The 22,027-nt window shown below is 43.5% G+C and overlaps 1 protein-coding gene across 3 annotated transcripts in view; it reads left to right on the top strand.

Annotated features, from left to right (window-relative positions):
• The window catches only part of LOC110508590 (arf-GAP with GTPase, ANK repeat and PH domain-containing protein 3), a 222,118-nt gene extending 201,331 nt beyond the window's left edge, over positions 1–20,787 (top strand). For all 3 annotated transcript variants that reach the window (XM_021589215.2, XM_021589214.2, XM_036966890.1), the window contains exons 17-18: positions 15,906–16,161; positions 16,471–20,787. In XM_021589215.2, coding sequence (XP_021444890.1) covers positions 15,906–16,161; positions 16,471–16,713 — 499 coding nt within the window. In that variant the 3' untranslated portion in view covers positions 16,714–20,787. The remainder of the gene's footprint in view (positions 1–15,905; positions 16,162–16,470) is intronic.
• Positions 20,788–22,027: the final 1,240 nt, after the last annotated feature.

The following is a 22,027-nucleotide window of genomic DNA, read 5'->3' as shown; positions in this document are numbered from 1 at the left end:
TGGAAGACAAATCTCCGTCCCAGTCTCAGGTCTTTTGCAGACTCCATCAGGTTTTCTTCCAGAATGGTCCTGTATTTGGCTCCATCCATCTTCCCATCAATTTTAACCATCTTCCCTGTCCCTGCTGAAGAAAAGCAGGCCCAAACCATGATGCTGCCACCACCATGTTTGAAAGTGGGGATGGTGTGTTCAGCTGTGTTGCTTTTACGCCAAACATAAGGTTTTGCATTGTTGCCAAAAAGTTCAATTTTGGTTTCATCTGACCAGCGCACCTTCTTCCACATGTTTGGTGTGTCTCCCTTGTATGAGCTGAAAGTTTAGAGGGACGGCCAGGTCTTGGTAGATTTGCAGTGGTCTGATACTCCTTCCATTTCAATATTATCGCTTGCACAGTGCTCCTTGGGATGTTTAAAGCTTGGCAAATCTTTTTGTATCCAAATCCGGCTTTAAACTTCTTCACAACAGTATCTCGGACCTGCCTGGTGTGTTCCTTGTTCTTCATGATGCTATCTGCGCTTTTAACGGACCTCTGAGACTATCACAGTGCAGGTGCATTTATACGGAGACTTGATTACACACAGGTGGATTGTATTTATCATCATTAGTCATTTAGGTCAACATTGGATCATTCAGAGATCCTCACTGAACTTCTGGAGAGAGTTTGCTGCACTGAAAGTAAAGGGGCTGAATAATTTTGCACGCCCAATTTTTCCGTTTTTGATTTGTTAAAAAAGTTTGAAATATCCAATAAATGTCGTTCCACTTCATGATTGTGTCCCACTTGTTGTTGATTCTTCACAAAAAAATACAGTTTTATATCTTTATGTTTGAAGCCTGAAATGTGGCAAAAGGTTGCAAAGTTCAAGGGGGCCGAATACTTTCGCAAGGCACTGTATATATATACATACATACATACATACATACATACATACACACACACACACACACACACACACACAGTATACACAATATATATATAATGAAATACATGTTTTTATTAGTTAATACTATTTTAATATTAATTACTGCACTGTTGGGTAGAGCATGCAAGTTAAGTTATGTCACTGAACTTGTGCATGTGACATAAAACTTGAATATATAGAAATGTAAACTAACTTGTAAATGTACCTTCAAATGCTCTTGTAATAAAGGTGATGACAGCTATTGTTGCTTGGAATTGCGTATCAAGAGGACATATGTTTCAAGTTTGTTTTAATGTCACGTGCACAAGTACAGTGAAATGTCTTTCCTGCAAGCTCTAAACCCAAAAATGTAGTAATCAATATTAATTTAGTACTAAAAATAACATAATGTAGAATAGAAACACACGAGAAATAGAAATAAGAACACGAGAAGTAAGTAAGCTATATACAGGGTCAGTTCCAATAACATATTTACAATGTGCAGGAATACTGGAGTGATATAGGTAGATTTTGTATATTGTAAGATATTGTATATTGTAAGGTCACTAGGTATTTTTTGTTGTTCTATTTTATTAGGATCCCCATTTAGCTGTTGCAAAAGCAGCAGCTACTCTTCCTGGGGTCCACACAAAACATGAAACATAATACAGAATGACATACAGAACATCATTAGACAAGAACAGCTCAAGGACAGAACTACATACATTTTCTTCTTAGGGATCAAATCCCGTTAACGGGATCGATTTGACAACATCCGGTGAAATGGCAGAGCACCAAATTCAAATTAAATTACTATAAATATTAAACTTTCATGAAATCACACATGCAATACACCAAATTAAAGCTATACTTGTTGTTAATCCAGCCAATGTGTCAGATTTCAAAAAGGCTTTACGGCGAAAGCAAACCATGCTATTATCTGAGGACAGCACCCCATCAAACAAACACAGACAATCATAATTCAACCTGCCAGGTGCGACACGAAACTCAGAAATAACGATATAATTCATGCCTTACCTTTGACGAGCTTCTTCTGTTGGCACTCCAATATGTCCCATAAACATCACAAATGGTGCTTTTGTTTGATTAATTCCGTCGTTATATATCCATTTATTTGGCGCATTTGATCCAGAAAAACACTAGTTCCAACTCGCGCAACATGACTACAAAATATCAAATAAATTACGTGTAATCTTTGTCCAAACATTTCAAACAACTTTCATAATAGAACTTTTGGTATTTTTTAACGTAAATAATCAATAAAATTTAAGACGGGATAAACTACATTCAATAGCGGATAAAAACAAAGTGGAGCGAGCTTTCAGGTCACGCGCCTCTAACAAACAGTACACTTCACTCGACCCTCGTTCTGAACTGCCCTACTTCTTCATTAAATAAAGGAAAAACACCAACCAATTTCTAAAGACTGTTGACATCCAGTGGAAGCGATAGGAACTGTAAGCAAGTGCCTTAGAAATCTAGATCCCCATAGAAAATCCATTCAAAAGAGAGTGACCTCAAAAAAACAATTTCCTGGATGGTTTGTCCTCGGGGTTTTGCCTGCCAAATAAGTTCCGTTATACTCACAGACATCATTCAAACAGTTTTAGAAACGTCAGAGTGTTTTCTATCCACATATACTAATAATATACATATCCTAGTTTCTGGGCCTGAGTAGCAGGCAGTTTACTTTGGGCACGCTTTTCATCCGGACCTGAAAATACCGCCCCCTAGCCTAGAGAGGTTAAAAAGGCACACGTAGCCGACATATCAATGCATACACACAAACTATCTAGGTCAAATGGGGGAGAGGCGTTGTGCCGCGAGGTGTTGCTTTATCTGTTTTTTTAAACCAGGGTTGCTGTTTATTTAAGCAATATGAGATGGAAGGAAGTTCCATGCAATAAGGGCAGCCACACCATTCATTACAGCCACACCATTCTACAGCCACACCATTCATTACCAGATTCAGCTGAGGTCTAGGACTTAGAGAGATCAAATTAAGTGAGTGTGTGTGTGTTGGAGTGTCAGTGTGCGTGTGTACAGTCCTGTGAGTGTGCATAGAGACAGTGCAAAAGGAAAAAAGTAAATACAAGGGTTGACTCAAATTGTCCAATTAACCCTTTAGTTAGCTATTTAGCAGTCTTATGGTTTGAGGATAGAAGCTATTCAGGAGCCTGTTGGTGCCAGACTTGATGCACCAGTACCGCTTTCTGTGCAGATGCACAGAGAACAGTCTATGGCTTGGGTGGCTGGAGTCTTTAACTATTTTACGGGCCTTCCTTTCACACCGCCTGATATAGAGTTCCTGGATGGCAGGGAACTCAGCCCAAGAGATGTACTGGGCTATCCGCACCACCCTCTACAGTGCCATGCGACCGAGGGCGGTGCTGTTGCCATACCAAGCAGTAATATAGACTCGTCGTGTGTGTTTGTGTATGTGTGTGTGTGTGTGTGTGTGTGTGTGTGTGTGTGTGTGTGTGTGTGTGTGTGTGTGTGTGTGTGTGTGTGTGTGTGTGTGTGTGTGCGCGTGAGTGCGTGCGTGTGTTATCTGTGTCCATAGAAAGATGTCGTATCCTCTTCGATCCATTCTACCCAACTCAGGGCAGCTTTGAGTTGAGTGATGGCCCACGATTACTTATTGAATGGTTTGTGGGCTCCAGTATTCCGCCACCCTGGACTTGATGAAAGATTATTGATACTGATTCCTCTGTCTCACCTCTGTCACTGTTCCTATATCGCCCTGGGTAGGAATGTTTTTCATTGTCACGAAAATCACATCTCATTCTGTGTGAGCACATGCATCTTTGTTTAGTCTGTCAAACAAATAACGATAATAATCCCATTATTATCGTAGAGGAAAGAGGTTGTTGCCATTATCTCATCGGTAATCATCGATCGATGATTATTGAAATCAGGATATATATTTTGCTTTACGAAAGAGGAATATATTTTTTTAATCAGAAATCTGATGAAGAAAGGAGATACCATTATCTTGGCCCTGCCTCTATATCACCTCAAAGCATCTATTGTATAAATTTAGGAGACAAAAAGGGGAATTAATATATTATATTGCTTCTGATCCCCACCATTACTTTGTTGTCTCATCCATACAGATGAAACGTTAAGATGAAATATACAGATCTCTATTGTCTCCACACTAGCTCCTCCCCTGGGCTCGAAGTGGTTCTGATGTTAATTGTGTCACTGTGGTGACATGGAGCAGCTTTGTGATGGCACCCAGGCAGCTGGTGTAGCCTTCCCACCCCACCTCCTCCTAAACATTAGTGACACCTAATCTAAACGACTCAGTAACTACCTGAAGATGAGCCTCACATCTGATTGAATGTCTCCTGCGACACTAGTTCTGCCGGCTCGCATTTTTGAAATGTTAACTTAAAAGGTGTTCATCCACAAGATTAGCTTAGCTTTTTAGGAATTCTTATGTGAAAGAGGTCTGCACCGATTTGCTTTGTAGTCAGATTTATGTAGATATCGGTACTCATCGTGTAGGCTAATGTCGTGGTGGGATTTTGCAGTGGTTTGTATCTTTAAAGAACCAAAATGCATTTTGTATTTTTGATCAGACTTCTCCAGTGCCGTCAACAGCTTTCAGAGAGAGTTTTACATGTATCACCCAACAATTTAATGAAGTCTGAATAAGAAAGATGTTGATATTGGTGTGCCATAAAAGACGTGTGTATACATCAATAGATCATGATGACATATATTTCTCCTGGGCCATAAATCTCATAGAGAAATGAAATCTTTCCCCAGTCAGCATATTGGAAGGGAGTTGTTCCTTTAATTAGTGTCTGCCAGTCGGCGTGTTTTCCACGCCACCTCTAATTGTCTGGCACACACACGTGAGAGGAAACACTATACACTCACACTCCTAAGAGAAAACATTATGTGCGCACACGCACACACGCTCGTGAGAGAAAGCAGCACACACACACTTGTGAGGGAAAACACTACTGACTATTTTGACGGGGAAGGAAGAGGGGGGCTCCACCTCACACACACACACACACACACACACACACAAACCTCTCCTTCCTCCCCCATGTCTCATTTGGGGGTGGAAGATGTCTGGGAGCGTAGACGGATGTGGAAGGCTATCCCTCACCGGTGCTGCCCACCTCACTGTCACCCCTCTGTCGGTTGTTGTGCCGCGCATCGCCCTCGGCCACGGCCAGGTAATAGCTCTGCTCTGACGACCAGAGGAGTGGAGAGAGAGCGAGTTAAAGAGCCCGCCTCCTCCTCCACTTTGTTTCAGAAATAATTTGCCGCTCCTGCATGCCGCCTGCAGGGTCTGCACGGTAATAAAAATGAATCACACCACTAACCTCTCCCAACCTGCTCCCTCTTTTTAACTCCGTCCTTCCTGGACGGATACACGGCTGGGAGAATGGAATTGATACTGCATCCCTCCACTGTCATCCCTCATATTCTTCCCTCATTCTCATCCCTAATTCTCAGCTGTTATAAGAATCACCAACCCAGTGTGGATGGCAGAAAGGGCTGTAGTTTAGCCTGCTCAAGGATCCAAACTATAATGAGCCAGTTATAACCTCTCTCCTGTAGAACAGCCCCAGTCCCTAAACCAAAGAGCGCTGAGCCTTTCCGGATACTCACAGGTTAGGGGTGCGAGGAGCGCCAACCGGCAACTATCCAACTCTCCAAAGAGGCTTTAGAATAGCTGGCCTTGCCAGGAGCCCTGGTGGAGGTGGGGTAATTCATTTAGACTAATTAATGAGCGGAGCTGGGGTCTCCCGTCCAGTTCAGCACCGTGCCGTGGCAGTCTCTCCAAATGAAACCCACAGGTCACTGATTAGCCCAGCCTGCCCTGGAGATGATTTGTCACTAATTACCCAATATGCCACGGGTTTCAGCACCAGCCAGGTATATAGGGGAAATTAACTAGCAAATCTAATTTTATTTGTTACGTACACAGTTTACTGCAAGGCCAACTGAAGCAAATTACTGTCAGTGTTTTATTTTCTATTTTAAATTATAGAGTATAATTAAAGCAACATATACCATATGCCATTGGAATCTTGAGCAGTGGAAATGCGTTCTCTGGAGTGATGAAACATGCTTCACCATCTGGCAGTCCAACGGACAAATCTGGGTTTGGCAGATGCCAGAAGAACACTACCTGCCCAAATGCATAGTACCAACTGTAAAGTTTGGTGGATAATAAATAATTTTTTATGGTTCAGGTTAGGCTCCTTAGTTCCAGTGAACTTAGTTCCAGTGAAGTCTTAACGCTACAGCATAAAATTACATTCAAGATGATTATGTGCTTCCAACTTTGTGGCAACAGTTTGGTGAAGGCCCTTTCCTCTTTCAACATGACAATGCCCCCGTGTTCAAAGCGAGGTCCATACAGAAATGGTTTGTCGAGAACGGTGTAGAAGAACTTGACTGGCCTGCACCGAGCCCTGACCTCAACCTCATCGAACATCTTTGGGATGAATTGGAACGCTGACAGTGAGCCAGGCCTAATTGCCAAACATCATTGTCCGACCTCATTAATGCTCTTGTGGCTGAATGGAAGCAAGTCCCCGCAGTTAGCAAGTCCAACATCTAGTGGAAAGCCTTCCCAGAAGAGTGGAGGCTGTTCTAGCAGCATAAGGGGGGACCAACTCCATATTTATGCCCATGATTTTGGAATGAGATGGTCGACGATCAGGTGTCCACATACAGTTGAAGTCGGAAGTTTACATGCACTTATGTTGGAGTGATTAAAACTAGTTTTTCAACCACTGCACACTTTTCTTGTTAACAAACTACAGTTTTGGCAAGTTGGTTAGTACATCTACTTTCTGCATGACACAAGTTATTTTTCCAACAATTGTTTACAGACAGATTATTTCACTTATAATTCATTGTATCACAATTCCAGTGAGTCAGAAGTTTACATACACTAAGTTGACTGTGCCTTTAAACAGCTTGGAAAATTCCAGAAAATTATGTCATGGTTTAAGAAGCTTCTGATAGGCTAATTGACCTCATTTGTGTCAATTGGAGGTGTTCCTGTGGATGGATTTCAAGGCCTACCTTCAAACTCTTTTCTTGACATCATGAGAAAATCAAAAGAAATCAGCCAAGATCAGAAAATAAATGGTAGACCTCCACAATTCTGGTTCATCCTTGGGAGCAATTTCCAAATGCCTGAAGGTCCGACGTTCATCTGTACAAACAATAGTACGCAAGAATAAACAAAATGGGACCACACAGCCGTCACACCGCTCAGGAAGGAGACGCGTTCTGCCTCCTAGAGATGAACGTACTTTGGTGTGAAAAGTTCAAATCAATCCCAGAACAACAGCGAAATACATTGTGAAGATGCTGGAGGAAACAGGTACAAAAGTATCTATATCCACAGTAAAAAGAGTCCTATATTGACATAACCTGAAAGGCCACTCAGCAAGGAAGAAGCCACTGCTCCAAAACCGCCATAAAAAATCCAGACTATGGTTTGCAACTGCACATGGGGACAAAGATCGTACTTTTTGGAGAAATGTCCTCTAGTCTGATGAGACAAAAATAGAACTGTTTGGCCATAGTGACCATCGTTATGTTGCAGGAAAAAGGGGGAGGCTTGCAAGCCGAAGAAAACCATCCCAACCGTGAAGCACAGGGGTGGCAGCATCATGTTGTGGTGGTGCTTTGCTGCGGGAGGGACTGGTGTACTTCACAAAATAGATGGCATCAACGAGAAAGGAAAATTACGTGGATATTTTGAAGCAACATCTCAAGACATCAGTCAGAAAGTTAAAGCTTGGTCGCAAATGGGTCTTCCAAATGGACAATGACCCCAAGCATATTTTCCAAAGTTGTGGCAAAATGGCTTAAGTCAAGGTATTAGAGTGGCCATCACAAAGCTCTGACCTCAATCCCATAGAACATTTGTGGGCAGAACTGAAAAAGCGTGTGCGGACAAGGAGGCCTACATACCTGACTTAGTTACACCAGCTCTGTCAGGAGGAATGGGCCAAAATTCACCCAACTTATTGTGGGAAGCTTGTGGAAGGCTACCCGAAACGTTTGACCCAAGTTAAACAGTTTAAAGGCAATGCTACCAAATACTAATTGAGTGCATGTAAACTTCTGACCCACCGGGAATGTGATGAAAGAAATAAAAGCTGAAATAAATCATTCTCTCTACTATTATTCTGACATGTCACATTCTTAAAATAAAGTGGTGATCCTAACTGACCTAAGACAGGGAATTTTTACGAGGATTAAATGTCAGGAATTGTGAAAAACTGGGTATAAATGTATTTGGCTAAGGTGTATGTAAACTTCTGACTTCAACTGTACGTTTGGTCATGTAGTGCAACTACATTTGATGACTCATTTCATTTCAAATCCATCTGATTAAAGGAAGGCTCATTTGTGTCAAGCTGGGTGAAATGAATTAATTCTGCAAGTGGTGTTTGTCGTAAGTGACTGGGTGCATGTGTGGTGTACATGCCATTGTCCCAGCGTTGTGTTGGAGAGGACAGGGGCAGTAGGGGGTTAACAGCGAGAGCGTTTAAGGGTGTTAGTCTTCTCTGGCACAAAAACACAGCCGCTCCATCATGGGGACGGTGACAACCTCATTAATGTCACAATATATTCAACTCGTCCTGCCCTGTCTGCTGCTAGCCCAAGGCTCACAGATGCTCCTCTACTGGCCTCTCAATAGAACAACTGGCCAGACCGTTCAACCAGACTGCTCAACCAAACAAAACAACAGTCTCATTCTAGAGCCATACTATAGAACCACTATCTCTGGCCCAACATTCTACAGTATGTAGATGAGTAAAGGAGTGTTTATCCTAGAAAGCTATATTCTAGATCATGTGTGTTATGTAGTTGTTATTCTTGGTTAAGGATAACGTCTAAACTGTACCCCTGTTGTTGACTGTAGTGAGTCTCATTTACTGGGTTGCTCTCTCATTTTTCGCCCCTAGCAACCTTTGAAGCTCTGGGGCCCTGCTTTCTCGCTCTGTTGTGTGTTTTTTCTCTCCCTTTTGTTTTTCTCTCTTTCTGTCCCCTTCTCCCAGCTCTCTCTCTCTCTCTCTCTCTCCCTCTCTCTCTCAATATGTGAAAGTGAAATGGCCGGCTGTTGCATGGGAATCTGTCCTATACAAGCCGCCCCCCTCCCACTGCGAGGGGTGTTTAGATTGCCTAGTCCCCCCCTCCACCACTCCTTCACTCTCAGTGAATCTATTTGATGTGTCCGCAGTGAATGTTGAGAGGCAAGGAGGGAGGGAGGTAGGGGGCTGGGGCTTACTCTGATTGTTTAGGAGGAACAGACTGTGTTTGAAGGATGGGGTGGTGTGTGTGTGTGTGCATGTGTGTGCGTTTGGTGGTGGTAATGTTGGGATGGACATCCTGATTCCTCCCTTAATGTGTGGACCAATCAATGGCACCTTTATTAAAGGAGGCCTGGAGTGGTCATTCTCTGGTCTTTGTCTATTCACTACTATTTTACTCAATGCTACCATGGTCCCGCCCCCTCTGTCTCAGCCTCTCTTTCCCTCAATAAATCCCTATTTGTCTTTGTCTTTGGAGCTTGACTAATTATCCTTGTTTGTTCCTCTTTATGTGGATGCAGTCATGTGTTGTTGACTTCGTGGACTGGGTTGAGGAGAATCATTCCGCCATTTGCCACTTAATTAAGCGGAGGTCAGAATCCTGTGCTCAGCTCAGGAACTAAACGTGCAGAACTCGTATAGAATTATAAAAGGGCTTCAGCACTTATTTTCACAAGTTATTCTGCAACCGATGCCGCTCTTATATACATTTGGAATTAGTGCCTTTCCTCTGTGCCTTTCGACTTTAGTCCTGATACTGTAATCTCTGCTTTGTTTTTTAGCAAACTTTTGCAACAAATGTCAGCTACAAGGTGGTAAAGAAAGTATAGTCATTGCGCACAGACATAACACTGAATTACTGAGGAAGTTCATGCTGCTCCAAGCAGTAATGCTTTATCGTTTAAAGAGACATTATTGAGATCTTTGCTCTCAGTTTCTCTTCTGCAAGACCCCTCTGTCCCCTAAGCAACAGAGGATTTTTTTTTAGCAAGTATGTGTGCAAGGGTGGCGAAAGCAGTGTGTGTGTGTGTGTGCATGCGTGAGTGCATGTGTTTCACGGTGTGCGCGTGTGTCGAGGGTAACCATCGGCTTGGTTTCCTGAACATCATCCCCTGCTTACGAAGTTCACTCTCTATCTCCTCTCCTTCTCCCCCTCTTTTCTCCTCCCGCTTTGACATGCTAAATCTTGCCGATTTCTATTTTTCTTCCTCCTGCGGAGAGGAAGTGTCCTTTTCAAGGATCTCGGCTTTCCCCCTGACTGCCTAAACCCTGCCTATGTTTGGATTGTTGTTCTATTTCAAACAAAAGACAGAGGCGGGATTACCATTTCACTTCCTCTCACAGACTACCTTTCAAGTGGTGTAGCAGCTGAGGAATCTGGGTCACCACCTCTGGCCGCTTCCCTTTTTTAAAGTTTTTTAAACGGAACTCTATAGTACCAGCGTGGTTACATTTGGACCCCTACTACTGGGATTGAGGTCTTTTTGTGGCTTCGAGGCCATGTATTCCCAAATAGGATATATAATCAGTTTGCCTTTTAGATCGTTTTGAATAAGATTCAACAGGGAGGACCTGATCCCAGATCAGCCCTCCTACTTTGAGACTGCTTTGTGAGTATGGGCCTTGGGCTCCTTTCTTGGACCTTGACATCTTCTTAATGGTTCTCAGCCTTTTTGTTTCACATCCCGGCGCTAACTTTCTGCCTCATTTAGCTCATGTCAATTCACTGGGCTCTCTTCCCTAGATCTGGGATCCCATTCATTCAGTGGGTTAGCTCTCGGAGGCAAACCTTGGCTAACTGCCCGATTTGACTTCATCACAAATTCCAGATTCTACCAAAACAACATATTAGGCAGTACATCTGACTATTACCAAATCGATCACATATAGTTTAACGTTCGACACGTACTTGATTCTCGGGTTTCAGAGAAGGGCTGGGGAATGTTTTTAAAAGGACTTGGTGCCTGTGTTTGAAAGTGAAAACCATGGGGGGTGGGGCTGTCAGCCTCCTAACCAGAGCAATCCGCTGTTTCTGGTCTGCCATTGATCCGCTACCGGCCTTGTTCTCACATAATGACAGACTGGAGTTTGATGGAGGGCTTACACCATAAAACTGCTGGCTGCTCCAATCGCCGCTCCAATCGCCATCCTTAAGAAAATAGTTATTCACCCACGAGAGAGATCCTTTTCCCCACTGTTTTAATGCTTTTCAGGAAGTCGTAAGGCGAGTTTAGAGGTATGCCTGTACCATTGAGCTAATTTGAAGAATCGCATAAGTAATACTTAACTTAACCTTGAGGTATAATGCTTTATAACGGGTTATAAGCATGTATGCAGGCTTTGTGGTGTTACTGAACTCCACACTAATCATTAAAACAATTTCCCTACTCCCAGTGTAATTAGACATCCTTTAATGTGTAAAGGACAATGCAAGAGTTCAGGGTGACTGCTTTATCTGCTAGGCTGAGCTTTATGAACTATTAATGGTGGTTAGCAGTTAATCAAATTCCGTGCAGGCACTGACAAAGGCAGCTGTGATGTGGGCCAGGTCTGTCAGTGGAGAGGAGAGGTAGGCTAATTAACCCCTTTAGTTAAGGTTGGTGCTGCTGAAAGCTAGTGGGCCTGGCAGGTGACATACTGTACTATACATTGCATTCGGAAGTATTCAGACCCCTTGACTTTTCCCACATTTTGTTACGTTACAGCCTTATTCTCAAATGGATTAAATAAATAAAAAACTACTCACCAATCTACACACAATACCCCATGATGACAAAGCAAAAACAGATTTTTAGAAAATTTTGCAAATGTATTAAAGATATAGAGAAATATCTTATTTAGATAAGCTTTCAGACCGCTTTGCTATGAGACTTGAAATTGAGCTCAGGTGCATCCTGTTTCCATTGATCATCCTTGAGGTGTTTCAACAACTTGATTAAAATAAAATAACATTTGATTTGTCACATGCCCCAAATTCAACAGGTGTCGACCTTACAGTGAAATGCTTACTTACAAGCCCTTAACCAACAATGCAGTTTTAAGAAAATACACAAAAAAACATATATAAAAATGTTTGTCAACCTGTGGAATATTCTATTGGTTGGACATGATTTGGAGAAGCACACACCTGTCTATATAAGATCCCACAGTTGACAGAGCATGTTAGAGCAAAAACCTAAGGTCCCCAAGAACACAGTGGCCTCCATTATTCTTAAATGGAAGAAGTTTGGAACCACCAAGACTCTTCCTAGAGCTGGCCGTCTGGCCAAACTGGGCAATCGAGAGAGAAGGGCCTTGGTCAGGGAGGTGACCAAGAACCCGTTGGTCACTGACAGAGCTCCAGAGCTCCTCTATGGAGATGGGAGAAAATTCCAGAAGGACAACCATCTCTGCAGCACTCCACCAATCAGGCCTTTATGGTAGAGTGGCCAGATGGAAGCCACTCCTCAGTAAAAGGCACATGACAGCCCGCTTGGAGTTGCCAAAAGGCACCTAAAGGACTCTGACCATGAGAAACCAGATCCTCTGGTCTGATGAAACCAAGATTGAACTCTTTGGCCTGAATGCCAAGCGTCACGTCTGGAGGAAACCTGGCACCATCGCTAGGGTGAAGCATGGTGGTGGCAGAATCATGCTGTGAGAATGTTTTTCAGGGACTGGGAGACTAGCCAGGATCGAGGGAAAGATGAACGGCACAAAGTAAAGAGAGATCCTTGATGAAAACCGGCTCCAGGAGTGGACAAGTCTCGGAATGTACTTGAGTGGCCCGGACTTGAACCCAATCGAACTGGAGAGACCTGAAAATAATTGTGCAGCGATGCTTCCTATCCAACCTGATAGAACTTGAGAGGATCTGCAGAGAAGAATGGGAGAAACTCCCCAAATACAGGTGTGCCAAGCATGTAGCTTCATACCCAAGAAGACTCCAGGCTGTAATCGCTGCCAAAAGTGCTTCAACAAAGTACTGAGTAAAGTGTCTCAATACTTTTGTAAATGGGATATTTAAGTTGCACATTGTTTTTTTACATTTGCAAAAAGAATCAGCAAAACTGTTTTTGCTTTGTCATTATGGGTTATTGTGTGTTGATTGATAATAATAATAATAATAAAAACAATTGAATCCATTTTAGAATAAGGCTGTAACGTAACAAAATGTGTAAAAATTCAAGGGGTCTGAATACTGCCCGAATGCACTGTATACTGTAAACTTTGGTCCAATATCCACACTAGCATACCCCTTCAAATAAAGCAACATATTAGGCATGGATTTCTGATGGTGTGCTAGTGTAGACATTGGGACATAGCCACGAGTCAGTCTGAGCATTGTCTTCAGAACGATGGCATCATTCTAACATGACACATTGCCATGAGCTATTTGTAATTATTTGTAATTTTGTCTGCTTTCTAATCAAATCAAAATCAAATTTATTTATATAGCCCTTCGTACATCAGCTGATATCTCAAAGTGCTGTACAGAAACCCAGCCTAAAACCCCAAACAGCAAGCAATGCAGGTGTAGAAGCACGGTGGCTAGGAAAAGGCCAAAACCTAGGAAGAAACCTAGAGAGGAACCAGGCTATGTGGGGTGGCCAGTCCTCTTCTGGCTGTGCCGGGTGGAAATTATAACAGAACATGGTCAAGATGTTCAAATGTTCATAAATGACCAGCATGGTCGAATAATAATAAGGCAGAACAGTTGAAACTAGAGCAGCAGCACAGTCAGGTGGACTGGGGACAGCAAGGAGTCATCATGTCAGGTATTCCTGGGGCATGGTCCTAGGGCTCAGGTCCTCCGAGAGAGAGAAAGAAAGAGAGAATTAGAGAGAGCATATGTGGGATGGCCAGTCCTCTTCTGGCTGTGCCGGGTGGAGATTATAACAGAACATGGCCAAGATGTTCAAATGTTCATAAATGACCAGCATGGTTGAATAATAATAAGGCAGAACAGTTGAAACTGGAGCAGCAGCACGGCCAGGTGGACTGGGGACAGCAAGGAGTCATCATGTCAGGTAGTCCTGGGGCATGGTCCTAGGGCTCAGGTCCTCCGAGAGAGAGAAAGAGAGAAGGAGAGAATTAGAGAACGCACACTTAGATTCACACAGGACACTGAATAGGACAGGAGAAGTACTCCAGATATAACAAACTGACCCTAGCCCCCCGACACATAAACTACTGCAGCATAAATACTGGAGGCTGAGACAGGAGGGGTCAGGAGACACTGTGGCCCCATCCGAGGACACCCCCGGACAGGGCCAAACAGGAAGGATATAACCCCACCCACTTTGCCAAAGCACAGCCCCCACACCACTAGAGGGATATCTTCAACCACCAACTTACCATCCTGAGACAAGGCTGAGTATAGCCCACAAAGACCTCCGCCACGGGGGGGGGGGGGGGGGGCAACCCAGACAGGATGACCACATCAGTGAATCAACCCACTCAGGTGACGCACCCCCTCCAGGGACGGCATGAGAGAGCCCCAGTAAGCCAGTGACTCAGTCCCTGTAATAGGGTTAGAGGCAGAGAATCCCAGTGGAAAGATGGGAACCGGCCAGGCAGAGACAGCAAGGGCGGTTCGTTGCTCCAGAGCCTTTCCGTTCACCCTCCCACTCCTGGGCCAGACTACACTCAATCATATGACCCACTGAAGAGATGAGTCTTCAGTAGAGACTTAAAGGTTGAGACCGAGTTTGCGTCTCTGACATGGGTAGGCAGACCGTTCCATTAAAATGGCGCTCTATAGGAGAAAGCCCTGCCAGCTGTTTGCTTAGAAATTCTAGGGACAATTAGGCTAGGCTTACTTACTGATAGTTTGAAGTGTAAAGTGACGTTAGTGTCCATACAGACCCGTTGGCAGTCAGTGTCCTGGGGGATCCTTGTCACTCCAACCAGCGACAGAGTCGTTTTACCATATCAGTGTGAGCCCCTTTTCTCTGTCACTCACCCAGACGCCCAAACAACAGCCCCTTTCTACTTCCCTTATCACTCCGCTTGACGGGGTCGCGGGGTCAGAGCCACACTGAGCATGCCCAGCCATTCACTGTATTGATTTTCTTTTTTTAAATCCAATGCTATTTGGATGGTATTGCAGTTTGTGTGTGGGTGGGAGAAAAGAGAACTGGGGAGTCGAGATTCAAGATGTAGAGCGATGTAGAGATAGAAGTCTGACTAGCAGAGAGTGGAGGGAGATGGATCCCTCCTCCTCTGCTCCTCTCTATTCTCTGGCTCTATAACTGAAGGAGACCCAGCCCCAGCTCCGGTCCGCCTCTCTGTCTGCCATTCAGGCCCATCGATTGGCTTCCCATCCCGGGCACCCCAGGGGAGGCCGGGGCCCAAGCGCAGGAAGTCTCCTTTGTGGGGGATCCTCCAGTTATCCCTTTCCGACTGATGGCTGACAGCACTGATAAAAACATGTCCCCCTTTCCTCCTGTCCTGTATTGTCCACAGCAGACATGCTGTTCACAATGTGTAACCTTTAGATAGCTGGCTAGACTGTAACTCTCTTGCTGCAGACGATTATCAGGTGGGATACAGTTTCAGCATCTGGCCCCTCCACTGAGCTCTTTCATCGTCAGTGTCCTGACACTCAGAGGCTACACTAGGCTCCCTATTAGAGAAAATACATGATTGAGACAATGGCGTGACTGTTAGGATCGATCTTAAGTGGCAGCATGTGGTCTAGGCCCTATGAGTACTGCGGACTACAGTTACTCCAAAACCTGCTTGTGAATAATTACCATGGCTTTAGATTACAAACGATCTATTTATTTAATAGAAAATCCCATTTCACAATTGTATCATTGTTTCTTGTTTTTCAGTCCTCTGTAACCTCACTGACCCTCTTTTTAACCCTCTATGTCATATCTCTTCTCTCTTTCCTCACCACCAGGGAGGAGAGGGAGCGGTGGATCCGGGCTAAGTATGAGCAGAAGCTGTTCCTGGTGGGTCTCCCCCAGTCGGATGTGCCCTTGGGGCAGCAGCTGCTCCGGGCCGTGGTGGAGGACGACCTGAGGCTGGTGGTGCTGCTCCTGGCCCACGGCACCAAGGAGGAGGTCAACGAGACGTACGGAGACGGGGACGGACGCACCGCCCTGCATCTGTCCTGTGCCATGGCCAACGTGGTCATCACCCAGCTTCTCATCTGGGTGAGTACGTTGTGGTTTGAGAGGGGATGGTTTTCAACCTTGATTAAAGGTTGATTATCTTCCTGGTTGAATATAGATTGAATGATAATGAATAAGATAAATGGTTAAAAAGTTAGATGAATAGGGAAAATGTTATGGTCAGGGTCAGGAGTGTTTCCTAAGCATGTTGACACGACCAGGAAAAACTCCTGGCTGTGGAGTAAAATTGAGTTTTTTGAGTGAATCTGCTCAACTAGCTAGACCACGATGTCACCTCTCTCTGTCCAGTCCACTTCTTCTCCTCCTCACACCTCTCATCTGTTCCCTCAGTACGGTGTGGACGTGAAAAGTCGGGACGCGCGCGGCCAGACGCCGCTGTCCTGCGCCCGGCGGGCAGGAAGCCAGGAATGTTCTGACATCCTGCTCCAGCACGGCTGCCCCAACGACCCGGTCAGCAGCAGCAGCCTCACCACCCCCAACATGAGCCGCAGAAACCCCAATGTTAACCCCAACCCTAACGTCAACAACAACAATGCCCTCAGTGAGCTCAACCGCAGTGTCAGTATAATGTAGGACCAGGAGTGGATCATCCCAGACCAGACTGGAGTAGACTTGACTCACCGATCACCAAGGCCCGTGAACATAAACACACTGTGTCCCCATAGACGACCCAGTAACCGTACTACTCTCCCGGTCCCCCGCTTCATACTGTGTAACCTAAACTGAGCGACTGGCAGTGGAGGCTTTTTTGGGCCGCAACGGAGAGGATAGAGATATTCCAAGATGTTGAGAGAGGCAGGTTTTACCTGGTGGACATTGTATATTGTATTTGTTTGGTTGTTGTTTTCCTCATATCATTGGCACAGCGGTACTGTCTTGTCAGTAACGATCATGATCAGTTTAAAACTTTTTTTATTGTTATTAAGCATCAACCAAATGAATGGCTCACCCCTCCCCTCTCTACTAAAACAGTTCATTTCTATGCTTGAACATTTCCTTTCGTGTTGTCCTCTGTTGGGGCCAAACTGTGTTTATATTGTGCCGTTTGATGAAATGACAAATTCCCTCCGATAATGTTTCCATGCCTATATAGAGAAAGATAAACGCCGTGGTAACATTTTGCTTTTAGATACTCCAAAGGAACTTCCATGTTGGACGCACAGCGTTTGCTGAGTGGTATCATCCATAGTCATTGCAGGAGAGAAACTATTCCTATAGATGGTTTAATAGGGTTTACAACAAGTCCTCCATAGCCCACCAATTTCAGAATTCAGAAGGTTCGAAATTAACCAGTTAGTATTGGTACTATGAAGCCATCAAACTCTTGACATGCCATTCATGTAAAAAATAAAATAAATGTAGAAAGCAACGCATGTCTAGGTAGGTGGAAGGTCAAAAATGATTGAAATACTTTACTTACGGGCAAAAGGTTTAAATCATAATTTGACATTTCAGAGATGATTGCACAATGGGAGAATTTTGGGAGATAGTTAAGTGAGTCATTTGTTCTTCCACCCTGATCATGTCCCGCTTGCAAATCATCCATGATTATAAGGAAATTGAGGGTCTGTTTTATGAGCATCGTGTCGATTGTTTTTTGTAAAAAAAAAAAAAAAAGATGCCTCTTCAATCAGAAATCATTCAGAGGAGTGATTGAAGGAAGGAAATTGTATCATTAAGAGATCTTTGTTGGAGTAATTTTTGGATGGATTTGAAGAGTGTTGATAACTATTTGACACAGATCACATAACCTGGCCCCTGCAGGCATAATGGAATGTCTGTTCACCTCTTGTAGCCGAAGGCCCTGTATATTGGTACTCATAATTGTCTTTTGTTGCTGTGAACAACTATGTGGTGCGTGTGTGGGTGTGTGCGCGTGTGCTTCTGTGTGAGTGAAAGAGAGAGAGGAAGTGACTGGGTAAATCTGTGTAGGACACCATTGGGAGAAAAGGCTAGCATTTATAGTTGTTTGACTAAAAGGGTTTTGGAGCAAAAAAGGTGTTCGCAAGTACAGACCACTGTAACAAGCAGGGGTTGGAACTGAAAACAGGAAAATATTTTTTTTGTGAAACAGAAGTGAGGAAATGATCTATACTGTTCCAGAACAGACCTGTTATTTTAAAAGCATGGGAACCGGTTAATAACGTTTACGTAACCAAGAGCCTATGCAAAGCCCTCACTCTGTCACTCAGAAACGTATTCCAGTGTCTGCCTGCAAGCTGGAAATCTTTGCCTGTACGTGTTTAGGCTACCTACCCCTCCCCCTCCGAAGCATAGGCTACTGTACTGACATTACAAGTGTGATTCAGAAGATTGGGAGAGATTTTTTTTATTGGCTAGAGAAGAATGGATTCACTTTTTTTCAATGCTAGTTAAGGATACTATAGTTATCATGTTTCACATTGGATTTATTAACTACGAAAAGGAAGGCGTGTTTTTAATTCTGGTGCCGGTCTGCACAAACAAGCTTGTTAACTAGCTCTGGTCCAGCATTAAGCCACCTCGGAACTCTCAGAGTGGACCGGACTCACCGACCACCAAGGCCCAGCGCTTGCATAGAAACCGCTCCTCTGTAGGTAGGCTATAATTCGGCGGGTTGAATTCGGAGAATGCATGTCATACCAAGCCACGCCTCCTCCTCCACCCTCTCGCTCTCCCCACCCGGGGGAATCGCATCTCGCCCCCTACACTTGTCTGTTCATCACGCATGTAAACAACTAGTTTGCCCGCTCCATAGCAAGCTGCACTATCTGCACTGATTGGTGAAGTAATTTAATGAACTAAATGTAAAAAAAACTGTTCATTACACAGGCCAAAAAGGAATGATAGAAAACAGTACTTTTTGGGGATTCTAACTGGTTCAGTACTTTATTTTGCTGGTCGGAACAGTGGAACGGAATAAAATAAATAGTGGTTCTGTTCAGAACAAAACGATTGGAAAGTAATTTTGGTTGGTTCCAACCCCTGGTTAACAGTAGCTCGTCCTCCAATAAGACTTATCCTGAAGTGGTGTGGATTAACGTTGACTACTGGAGTCGTTTTGAAGCGTTCCCTCTCAATTCCTCTACAACTAATGTGACTTTAACGAACCATCCAACCGCTCACCCTTACTCAAGGGACCAAAACAGATACATTCAAGTGTCAAACCATGGAGATAGAGACTAAAAGGGTCAAGATGGGATGGAAAGAAAAGCCAAGATAACTTGACAGTTTTTATGGTAATTCTTCATGATAATATCATATGTGTATATATAAGTACTTAGACGAGACAAAACAAGATGGAGGAGGAACTTTCACAACAGGAACATTCAAGTGGTATTGGCATAAAGTATATAGAGACATTTCATTTTCCTTGCTCTTCTGCCGTTTTAAGGTTTGAAATTAAAACCCAGTTTTCTGGTCTTTAAATTTACTATGGCAGTGTTTATGTTTACAGGGCAAAGGCTCTTCATATTAACCCTGTTACATTACCTACATGGTTTTGTTATTTCCCAGCAGGCTAAACTGGTTGGAATTACGTCAGTACAACCTGGTTACAACCATATTATAAACTGGTTGTAATGAGGACATTTCAACCAGCTTTGCCCTCCCGCTGTGTTCCCTCGGTATTTGTAGTTTATTCAAACCCACAAGATATAAAGTTGTGGTCAATCAGGAATAGTGTCAAAATACAGTATACACTTTCATCCCTGTTGTCCTGAATTGGCCTTCAGATTCAACCAAATGACATTTAGACTGATGGTCAACAGAGCTTGTAGACAGCCTTACGTTATAACTACATGGACGAGTTGGCCTTTTCCTTTGGTGTACAGTAGGTGTACAGTACGTGTACAAACCACCACGGCACCAATGTATTTCAATGAATTCTCAAGTACATTTCAACGTATGTCTGATATACGGTAGTAGATTATTTCCTATAGAGGAGTTTGAGGTATATACTTACCTGATGCCATAGGACCATATTCACCCTTGTAATATTTCCCTTCCCCACTACTCTTAACGTTGCCTGACTATAACTATAACCATTATTCTAAGCAAAATGTTCCCCCCCCCCGCCCCCAAAGACGGGCTGTTCTGATATGGCACCCTATTCCCTAAATAGTGCACCACTTTTAACCAGAGTTCAATGCGATACCTGGTCAAAAGTAGTCCACTATAAAGGGAGTAGGTTACTATTTTGGACGTACCCAGGACGTAGATACGGGTCCAAGATTCTCTATGACCAGACAAGCTCCCAGTCAAACAATTTGAAAATATTTTTGTTTTTTTACAGTCAGTCTTCCTTGACTTGTAAACCCTATTTTGATATCTTTTCAACTTTTTTTTCTTCATTGTTCTCAAGCATATTTTTAGGTACTTTGGTTAGGTCTCAATGTAGCTACATTATCTGACCATTTGAGGTACTTTGTGTATAATGATGTACATTTGACATATTTATAATGCAGTATGTAAATATTGTTTTTCTTTTTTTTTTGTTTCATTTTCCTATTGTATTTTTTTTCTCTCTTTACGTTTCTGAACGTGAAACAAAGCATAAAGCTAAAGAGTTAGCTGTTGTGTGCTTGGATGCTTGGCTGACCTTTGACCTATTCATCAAACACTCCAATAAAACAATGTAGCCTTTCCTGGATTAGGGAAATAACAAAATGTTTGAAATGTGTCTCTCTCTTTGCATCTTCTTTGGCTGACTTGTGTAAGTGATGTACGTGTGTATGTACTCTATGTGCTAGCATCATCTGAAGCAGAAGCTTACGTTGCGACCGCTCTTAAAACCATGGGGCCACTCCCAAGGCAACGTTTCAAACTCAGCTGTCTTACACAAGCCCTCCATTTTCTTAATGGCACTTCCTACCTAAACGTATGTGTGATATACTGTACATGGATGAGTATGTGATGTGCCAATATATGATTTCCTGTTTCAATATCTAGGATTAATGCATTTAAAAGTATTATTCTATATACAGTAGGTCATGGATGTAGGATCAATAGCCAGCTTCACTCAGTCAGATCCATTGAAGTTAGACAATAAAGACAATCCACTCCTAGTACTGTGTTTCAAATGAGCAGCAGTTTTGGGACACTGAGGATAGCCTGTTGGTGTACGTTGTGTAGTCCGTTAGTATTAATGTTTAGTGTATTCCAACTGGTATTAATGTGTATTGTGTGAATACCATAGTTATTATTGTGTTTCAGGAGTACCAGAGCTTGACAGAGGACAGAGCTCTGACGCGTCCTTCCTCTGCCAGCCCTTCAGCTAAGTGGTGTTTCCCCCTCTACCCTTCCACTTCCTGCTCATGGGGCCCCCCAATAGTCCAAATAGTCTCTTAGTAAGGGGGATTAAGATAAAGAGCCAGGCTTAGTGTCGGGCAGCATGACTGGCATTATGACGCGGCGGGAGAAAGTGAAAGGTCTCAGTGTCGAGACGAGTCAAAGCACACCACTAATCCACTCCTCATTTTCAGCTTATCTGCTCTCGCTAATACAGGGGGGGGGACTCTGTGCTTCACCTCTCGGTTTTCTCTTCTGTTGTCTTTTATTCCCTGTTTGTCTTCTCTTTCCTTCTTCCTTCCGCTTTGCAGACGGTTGGTGGTGATACAGCCACATGTTTGTGTTTAAAGTGCTTACACACACACTTAGTTGAGAGAGTAGCCCATACAATGTCAGCACCAGTGGTGTAGTGGTGCCTGGAGAAGTGTGTATAAACTAATTTTGCCAAAAAGTTCCCAAACGGTCCACACGGTGATGGAAAGGTGCCGTGTTTGAAAAATTCAGTGAGGAACAATGCCATAAACTCTGAATGACCTAAAATGATGAATCCCATTTTGGTCTTTCACAGTCAGGCCAACCCAAGCTGTCCTTTGCAAGTAGGCTAATAGTAGACCTACTA

The sequence above is a fragment of the Oncorhynchus mykiss genome, chromosome 28 (assembly GCF_013265735.2).
Source record: "Oncorhynchus mykiss isolate Arlee chromosome 28, USDA_OmykA_1.1, whole genome shotgun sequence".
NCBI lineage: Eukaryota > Metazoa > Chordata > Actinopteri > Salmoniformes > Salmonidae > Oncorhynchus > Oncorhynchus mykiss.
This window is presented reverse-complemented; position numbering and strand designations above follow the sequence as displayed.